We start from the raw sequence: 9,901 nt of genomic DNA, 5'->3' as shown, positions 1-9,901 counted from the left end.
GTGATGCGCCTATTCTCACAAATAAGTGCGTCTGCACGATCAATGTTTGGCTTGGTCATGGATGTTCGCGGCTGACAATAATGCGGTTCATTCTCCACGCGCTCTCTGTCCTCTCTGAAGCACTTACACTATTCAAACACATGGGTCCGTGAGAGACACTCTTCCCCATACTGTTGTTGGAGTCTGTGGTGAATTTCAGCGGACGGGACGTTTTCTCCAATGAGGAATTTGATCACAATGTGTTGTTCCACGCTCCGTGGTACCTTCTGTTCACTCATCACTCTAGCAACTTCCAGACAGGACTGAACAGGTTCTAACCCTAACAGGAGGGAGGGTGGAGGTTGTGGCTTCAGTCTCTCAAGGTCGCTGCGCAGCTGCTGCGCAGTGTGGCTTGTTTACAAAAAAATCAGTCCCGGTCATGTTTGAACCACCTAGCAACTTACTGTAAATTGTGTACTTTGTCAACTGAATGTATCTTATTCACTTGTTAGTCAAATGTAGCTACTGGCAAGAAATATCATCACATACCAGTACATGTTTTAGTCATGACAGTGTGCTGGTATGAACTTTCCTACAGTGGTTTAGCTCTGATATCATGACAGCTAAACAGATGAGTACGCAGAGAGCTTCTGTTCTTAGACTGCTTACTGCAGTAGGGACAATAGAATGGACCACGGTCTTCACCATGTGCATCCCGTATATGCCTGCATAAGTTGAAATTCTTCACGAAGTCACGATTACATTCATGGCAAGTGAATTTCTGTGCCTGCATCTGGATTCGATTACCTGTGAAGGAGACATTACATCAGAAGTGCTATCATTTGCCATTTAACAAAAATTCCTCAAGTTTTTCTTAAAACACTGGAATGCACTTCAATGGAACATGGTGTTTTTATGGTTGCCCATATTCATTTAAACTTATTCTGGTTATCACAGTTGTCAAAGTTGTAATAGCTATCAGTGCTTTAGAGAAACTACATTCCCATCATAACTCAGTTCCTCCAAAACACTGGCAGGTTTTACCCTTCCAATGAAGTGTGACACTCAGAAGGCTCTATAGAGAAATGGAAGTGGACAAATGAAGTCTGGTATTGAAGTCTACACTAAAAGCAGATTTGTTTCCAGTTCACTACAGCCTGTACTTTATATGAAATTCTCACAAAATAGTTTTATCCTATAAATTTTGTTTGAAAATTTGTTTCATATGCTGCATTTTTAGTGAGACATGAAAAAACAATTTGTTCCTCATTGAACTGTATCATCTGTTTGTGATACTGATGACTGTTTGGTGGTTGCAAAGTTTTAGATGGTCTGTTAGTGGTACATAAATACAGTACTTTTCAGATTGAATTTTGGAAAGGTATAAACTGGCAGGTACTGATCAAAGCACGAGGGGAATATCATGTTCTGAGATCCATAAATTCATTAATTCTATCTGGAATAACAAAGAGATGCCTCAGCAACAGGACAAAAACCTATTTAAAAGAAGGGTTAAAAATTGGTACTAGTAGCCACTGAGGTATATCACTGATTCTAACTAAACTTCATACAAACATGTATCCAGCATTTTTCTCTCAGTGTTAACTTTGTATGCAGACTAAATATCTGGGGTTATCACGTTAATTTTGACATAACCCATTAGCTATGACTAGATATTCTGAAGCCATTGGATGTTGTTACATTACAGTACATTGCATTCCATGGATCAGAAAGTTAGTCAAAATGACTGTAGGATGTGGAATATGTCACATAAATACAAAACATATGTACAGACTCAATGAAGTTCTCACACAAGAGAAACCAAGAATACACAGTGACTACACACAAGGCTATTTAAAGATACATAAGTTATTTTCTAGACAATAGGTATTCATCAACAGTGTAGAATGAATATGTATTTAAGTATCGTTTCAGTGCTATTTTAAATCATGCCTTTTCATTCAAAAGACCTTTGAGATGAGATGGCAGGTTATTAAAAATATTGATCCCAGCATAATATGTGCTTTTCTGAAAGCATGAGACGTTAGCAATTGGTTTATGAAGACAGTGTTTGTGTCTTTTGTTAACACTGTGTACATCCGCATTCGTCTGAAAATGTTCTTTGTTATTTGTAATGGAGTTTATTAATGAATATACATATATTCACAAGGCAAAGTTAAGATCTGTAGTCTCTTAAATAGATTTCTACAGGAATTACAGGATTGACACCCATCATGATTCTAACAATTTTCTTTTGCAATGTAAATACCTTTTTACTGTCAGATGAATTACCCCAGAAAATCATTCCATACTTCATTAAAGAGTGAAAATAAGCAAAATGGATTGATTTGAGAGTGTCAATGTTACTAATATGTAACATGAATCTAACTGCATAACATGCTCTACTTAACTTTGGAATCAACTGATCGATTCAGTTTTTCCAGTTTAAATGATTATCAATTTGCAAGCCAAGGAATTTTGTGTTTACTCGCTCTTCTATATATTTATCATTATATTGTATGTTTAATGGATACTGTGTGAGTTATTTGTTATAAATTGTATTACATTTGTTTTTTCTAGGTTCAGGGACAGCTTGTTTGCAGAAAACCATTTACTCATTTGCGAAAGAACCTTGCTTGATAACATGCAGAAATCATCTAAATTTTACCAGAAATTATAACAACAGTGACATCTGCAAATACTATAGGTATTGATGAGTTCCTTAGTGTAGGAGGGATGTCGTTTATATAAATTATGAAAAGCAAAAGCCTCAAAATTGACCCCTGTGGAACTCCATGTTTTATTAATCCCCAGTTTGAGTAGGTACTTTGAATTGAATTTGATGATTTTATTTCAATCTTTTGTTTTCTATCTGTTAGGTAGGATCCAAACCAACTTAATACTGTTCCTTGAATGCCCAAAAAATGTAATTTAGATAATAAAATTTCATGATTTACACAGTCAAAAGCCTTTGCCAAGTCACACAATATTCCACCAACATGCATTTTTTGATTAATAGATTTCAATACACTGTCTGTTAACTTAAAGGCTACATTTTCAATAGAAATTCCTTTCCTAAAGCCAAACTGTTCTGGGACTAGTTTATCGTTACTCTGAAAATTATGGCTTAACCTACTGTGCATAACTTTTTCAAGTACTTTAGAGAAAGTAGTTAGCAGTGAAATTGGCCTGTAGTTTGACATACTAGTCTTGTACCCTTTTTTATATAGTAGTCTTACTACTAAAATCTTAAGATGATCAGGAAAGATTCCCGTGGATAGTGAGTGATTACAGATGTGAGTTAATGGGCTACTGATTAGAGATGCACAAACTTTTAACATTTTACTTGTTATTCCATCATAACCTAAAGAGCATTTTGTTTTGAGGGAAGGTATTATACTTTTTATTTCAGTTTCAGTGGTTGGAATGGTTTTAATACTAGGGAATTTTCTAGGAAATGCCTCTCTTAAAAATGAAATGACATTATCTCCCACTTCCTGAAGCAAGTTTAGATTTTCTGTAATTGTTAGAAGAAAAGTATTGAAGGCATCTGCAATTTCTCCTGGGTCCTCAACTTCTTCATCATTTACGTATGCGAGTGAAATGAAAACCTTAAATATTTTTTTTTGTATTATTTATTGTGCACAAGTGGTACAAAGCTGTATCACTTTTCAACATAATCTCCCCCATGCTCAATGCAAGTCCTATAACGCTTACAAAGTGCATGAATTCCTTTAGAAAAAAATTCTTTTGGTAGCCTGCGCAACCATTCATGCACCATGTGGCATACCTCTTCATCGGAATGGAATGTCTTTCCTCCCATTGCTTCTTTGAGTGATCCAAACATATGGAAATCACTTGGGGCAAGGTCTGGTGAGTATGCTGGATGAGGAAGACACTCAAGATGCAGGTCATTGATTGTCGCAACTGTTGTACGGGCAGTATGGGGCCTTGCATTGTCATGTTGCCAAAGGATACATGTGGACAGCAATCCACGTTGCTTTGATTTGATTGCAGGCCGAAGATGATTTTTTAGGAGATCTGAGCATGATGCACTGGTGACAGTGGTCCCTCTAGGCGTGTAGTGCTCCAAGATGACGCCTTTTTCATCCCAAAAGAGAGTCAGCATAACCTTCCCTGCTGATGGTTGTGTTCGAAACTTCTTCGGTTTTGGAGATGAGGAATGGCGCCATTCCTTGCTCGCTCTCTTCATTTCCAGTTGGTGAAAGTGAACCCGGGTTTCGTCCCCAGTAACGATTCTTGCAAGGAAGTCATCACCTTCTTGTTCAAAGCGCCGCAGAAGTTCTTCACAAGCATCAATACGTCGGTCTTTCAATTCAGGAGTCAGCTGCCGTGGCACCCATCTTGCAGATACTTTGTGAAACTGGAGCACATCGTGCACAATGTGGTGTGCTGAACCATGACTAATGTTTAAACTTGCTGCAATTTCATTCAATGTCACTCGGCGGTTTTCCCTCACTATGGCTTCAACTGCTGCAGTGTTCTCTGGAGTCACAACTCGATGTGCCTGGCAAAAACTGAATTACAGAATGCTGTTCTTCCCTGGTGCAAGTCTCAAGTGGGGCAGCCATCTTATACTGGTGCTGTGACGGTGTTCGTGCACCTGCACTATGCTGCAACCTACAGGCCATTCTGCACGCTGTTTGTAGCATGCTTACCACCTTAGAGGATAATGGCATGAAATTTCGATTTTTTATTACAAATTTAAGGTTTTCATTTGACTCACCCTTGTATAAGGAGAGATGGTCAGATGTGATTTTCCTGTTTCATGTGTTTTTATATTCCAGGTCGTTTTTATCTGATTATTCGATTCTACTATAAGCCTACAGTAATGCTGCCTTTTAGGCTGTTTTATAACTCAGGATTTTGCAATACCTTATGTAGTATGCTCTCATGTAGGGATTATTACTGCTCCTGCTGTCTACATACAGACACCTTTTATGTTTACAAGATATTTTTATTCCTTGTGTAATCAAGTGGTTTTTATTCTACTTACACTTTTATTCTGCACGGGAAAACTGGCGTCAAAGATATTTAGAAAAATATATAAAAAGGAGTTACACTTATGAAACTAACTGGCTGACTAAAATGAAGTGCAATAGTCTGTGGAGATAAAACTTATTAGATACATTCCTTACTAGAATGCTCTGAAACAAGGAGACACTTTATCACTATTGTTTTTCAACTATGTTGTACAGTACACCATTAAAAAGATCTAAGAAAACCAGATGGGACTGAAACTGAATGGCTACATCAGCTTCTGGTCTATGCTGATGATGTTAATTTAATTGGGGAACACACAAATATCATAAAGTAAAGCATACACGTTTTCTCAGATATTAGTATGATACAGTAGTACAGTAGTTCAGTTTGTCTAGGAGCAAATAAAAAGAAAAATAATTATGTGTTTCATCAACAGAATGCACGACAAAATTATAAGAATCAAACAGTTAATAAGGCAAAAGGTAAAGCTATCCCTCTAACAGGCCATGAGGGTCCACTGTGTTGTGAGATGTCAAGGGTCCCACATTTTCTAGACAGTTGGCTCACAGATGGTGGTAAGGTGGCTGCCCTTTACCCCCAGGAAGATTCCTGGCACTCATTTCTGTTAGAGGCTGAGTTGATCCCCAGACCATAGTGTGGCTGGAAGGATTAGATCAATTGAAAAATCCGATGACCTCATCGGGGATTGAACCCATGGCCTTCTGGCTTGTAGCATAGTGCCTTAACCAACTAACCAACTATTCTACCTTGTTAATAAATCTTTTGAAAATGATGCAATATGCAAATATTTGGGAACATTAAAAAATCAAAATTACATTCATGAAGAAATTAACAGGAGAGTAAATTTAGGGAATGTATTCTATCACTCTGTTCCGAATCTTTTGTCTTCCCACCCGATGTATACAAATATAAAGATTAAAACATAAAAACTATGTAATTTTGCCTGTTGTTTTGTAAGATTGTGAAACTTAGTCTCTCACATTAAGGGAAGAACACAGACAGGGGGGTTTGTTAAAAGAGTACTGAGAAGAATGTTTGAATCTAAGCGCGAGGAAGCAATAGGAGGCTGGAGGAAGTTACATAATCAGTAGCTTCATAATTTGTAATCTTCATAAAATGTTATTGTGTTAAAAAATGCAGGGGATAAGATGTGAAGGAAATGTAGAATGCATGGGAGATAAGAGAAATGCACACAAAGCTTCGGTTGGAAAAATCACAGGAAAGAGCCTTGTTGGAAGTCCTAGGCACTGGCAAGAGAATAATGCTAATATGGATCTTAAAGAAACTGGATAGGAGTGAGATGACTGTATCATTTTGGGAGGCTCTTGTTAGCTTGGTAAGAAACCTGCAGGCTCCATAAAATGTGAGGAATATCTTGTGTATCTGAGTAATTATTAGCTTCTCAAGCAGAACTATACTCCATGCAGCTGCAAAAAGTAGAATTTATAAATATACAGTGTAGCGTATGTACTGTTAGTAAGTCTTGTCAACAGCAGATTTGTATCTGCATTAAATAAATAAATAAACAACAATATTAATTTGGGATGCAAAATTTCTGTAATACACTCTGAAAATATGTGTATTCAACTGAAGTCAATCCTTTGGCACACCATTCACACTATCACCATATACAATTTATGTGTCCTTTACACTCTACATTTTAGTATGTCAAATGTAGAAGTGGACAGTCAATTATACAATGATCTACTGTGTTAGGTGTGCAGTAAAGGCTTAATTTTGCAGTGATTAACCACTTATCTTCACATAATGCTCCAATTTTAAAGTTCAGGAACTGTTAGTGTAAAGAATTAAATCAGTGGAATAGTTAATAAATAATTATTTGTCAGTCCAACTTTGTAAAGGTGTTGTATGTATGTAATATTTTCTTGGGTGGGGGGAACAAGACATCAAGATATACAATGGTATGAAGAACTCACAAGATAGATAACACATACAGCAACCACTAACCAGCACTGTGATTCATTTCTATGCTTGTTTATGTATGTAATTAAATTATCACTGCTATGAAATTACACTGCAAACAAAAACCACAATATATATAATGGGACAACACAGTATACAGGAAATCCATACAATACAGACGTCAGAAAGAAAAGTCAAATTGTAAAAACGTTTGTTTTCACCAGTCCACTGTAAAATTATAGAAATGGCTGAATTTCCTATATTAGTCACAGGGAGTTAGAAATATGTGAAAATACATGTGTGGGAACATCCCACATACTATCACGCTGTTTTGCCGATCAACGGACAACACTCACTCCTAAGTCAATAGCACATTGCTGTCAGCTCTCATATTTATACAGCACCTGCTGTCCAGCTCACTTCTCACCATCACGCGCACTAATCAATCACATTGCTGCCACCACTCATATTTATACAGCACTCGATGTCTAGCTCACTCGTACCCATCACGTGTGCTAGCCAATAAGCGCTCACAATAGCAACTACAAGTCTAAGCTCCGCCCACCAAGTTTGGTATAAAAGGCGCAGCTCCAACCCAGCAATCTTCAGAGAGGAGTGATGATACGTACAAAGCAGATCGTCTGTTCGACAATTGTTTGGTGAAGGTTATTGGTTAGAACAAGATTGGTGGTGTTCAATCAGTGTAAAGTTGGAGCAGCATGTTGGTGTTAGGTGTGTGCTTGGTTTGCATTGCGAGAAGTATGGAAAAATCTTTCTCATCATAGAGGATCGATCAAGGAGTTATTGCTGGTAGTTGTTGCGTGCTCTTTCTGATCAGCTTCTGAAATTCCGCAGTCCTTGGTAGTAAAATTCTTAGTTTCTGTGTGAGGCTTGGGTTCGTGCCGTGCCAGACATGGCGGGTGCCTCGGTGCCTGGGTACCATGCATTCTGGGCAGAAAGATGAGCCTCACTACAGGCTGAATACAAGGAGATGTTAAACAGTATCCTGAAGCAGATCAGCACTACAGGAAGCTATTTAAAATCATTTGTGATACTGAGGATGTGGCCAGCTTCACACCCGCTTCAACTGGGGAAAGTACCGGGTGGGCAGCAATGGTCAGTGCTGCTGACAAAAACAGAGACAGCTATTGCAAGGCTCTCACGGGCAAAATATTGTTCAGTGCTCTGTATGGGACCTATACAGTTGCACTGAACTATCTGAAGTCCGTAGTGAAGGCCAGAACTTCAGAGACAACAAAAACTCTTCCAACAAAGCCCTCCCAAGAAGAAGATTTCAAAGAAGTTCAAAGGTGGAAAAGGCAAAACAACAGAGTCCGTCCTGACTTCAAAGAAGGCAGCAGCTTCCGCAGGAAACACTCCGGCGAAAGAGGTTCCCACCCGCAACTACTTTGCACCTCTCAGGGTGACATCAATGGACACCGACACTGCTGGTGCTGGAACCACTATGCTGGAGGAGGGAGCCACTATGCTGGAGGAGCAAACCTCAGGTAAAGCAGGCAGGCCCCCCCAATAATTCTAACATCCACAGTCAACCTAATTCAGTTGCAAAAGCAACTGAAAAATGTGGTCAAAGGCGGTTTTAAGTTCCGCAGTACCAGAAACGGGACCAGAGTCCTCACCAAAAGCATGGTGGATTTCGAAGCCGTCAAGTCCCATCTATCAAACAATAAACTTTCCTACTTTACCTTCTTTCCCAAGTCCCTAAAACCCATAAAGGCTGTAATCCGTCACCTCCCTCACAATACCCCTGCGGAGGATATATCTGATGGACTGGTGACCCTGGGATTTGATGTGGTTAGCATCAAACAGATGACAACCACCCGTGGGTCGCCTTCAGAAGAAAGGATAGCAAGAAACCCTCCGCTCTTCCTCATCACCCTACCCCGGACGGCAATATTGCAAGAAATTTTCCACCTTCAAAGCCTTTGCCACATTTCCATTTGGGTTGAGGCATATAGAGCACAGAGTGGCCTTACGCAATGTCACAACTGCCAACAGTTTGGCCATGTCTGGGCCAATTGCAAACAACCTCCCAGTTGCATGTGGTGTGGGGGTGGCCACCTGCACAAAGAATGTCCAGAAAAAGAGAACGCTGCCTCCACTCCAGCTTGCTGCATTTGCCAATTGAAGGAGGGAGAGAAGCCCCATCCTGCCAACTATCGGGGTTGCAGACACGCGAAGGAGGAGCTGCAGAGGAAGAACTCGCAGAGGGCACCCAAAACCACAACGGAAAGGGCGTTCTCCTCGAATATCGTTACCCCTGGAGTCTCCTTCGCGGCGGCGCTCTGTGGCAGCACATCTCATGAGCAGCGACCTCAGACTCGCCAAGTTCCAGTGGCACTTCCACCAGAAGCCATGAAACCGAGGATCCCGGTCCTTGTACAGGAACAAAAAATAGGTCAGTCAGTTCGGGCTACTCATGTAAACAGTCCATCTCTCGACAATATGTTGAGAGTAGTGACTCTAGTACAGCAGATTATGACAGAGATCAATGGTGCAGTATCCGAGGAGGAAAAAATAATGGCCATTACTAAAATTGTTCTAAACCTAATGAAACAAAATGGCCACTAGAGTTCATAGGCCCCTCAAAGTCATAGCATTTAATGCGAACGGCAATGGGAGGCAGCACTATGAGCTCAGTAAAGAGCTGCAAGACCTACACGTAGATGTGGCCCTGTTTTCAGAGACACATCTGAAACCTCATGAGAGCGTCTTTATTCCAAATTACCACTTTTATAGAATTGACCGCCACTTGGGCAGAAAAGGCGGAACTGCCGTTGCAGTAAGAAAAGGCATTCCCAATAATCATGTAAACCTACCACCCCTTGTTTCAGTAGAAGCGACAGGGGTCTGCATACCAATTGGTAATAGCGAAGTGCTGCTTGCAGCTGTTTATAAATCTCCAGGCAGAGCCTGGAGTGATGCTGACATCACTGAGCTCTTAAGCTTCAGA

General features: G+C 39.8%; 1 protein-coding gene across 5 annotated transcripts in view; it reads right to left on the bottom strand.

The window, feature by feature from the left end:
• The window catches only part of LOC111874402 (broad-complex core protein), a 174,916-nt gene that overhangs the window by 18,950 nt on the left and 146,065 nt on the right, over nt 1–9,901 (bottom strand). For 2 of the 5 annotated variants that reach the window (XM_023869882.2, XM_023869893.2), the window contains one exon: nt 529–786. The exons of the other annotated variants lie outside the window; for them this stretch is intronic. In XM_023869882.2, the coding sequence (XP_023725650.1) occupies nt 572–786 (215 nt within the window). In that variant the 3' untranslated portion in view covers nt 529–571. The remainder of the gene's footprint in view (nt 1–528; nt 787–9,901) is intronic. 5 annotated transcript variants of the gene reach the window in all.

Source organism: Cryptotermes secundus, unplaced genomic scaffold (assembly GCF_002891405.2).
Source record: "Cryptotermes secundus unplaced genomic scaffold, Csec_1.0 scaffold251, whole genome shotgun sequence".
Lineage (NCBI taxonomy): Eukaryota > Metazoa > Arthropoda > Insecta > Blattodea > Kalotermitidae > Cryptotermes > Cryptotermes secundus.
The sequence above is the reverse complement of the archived record's forward strand: the minus strand, read 5'-3'. Positions and strand labels throughout refer to the sequence as shown.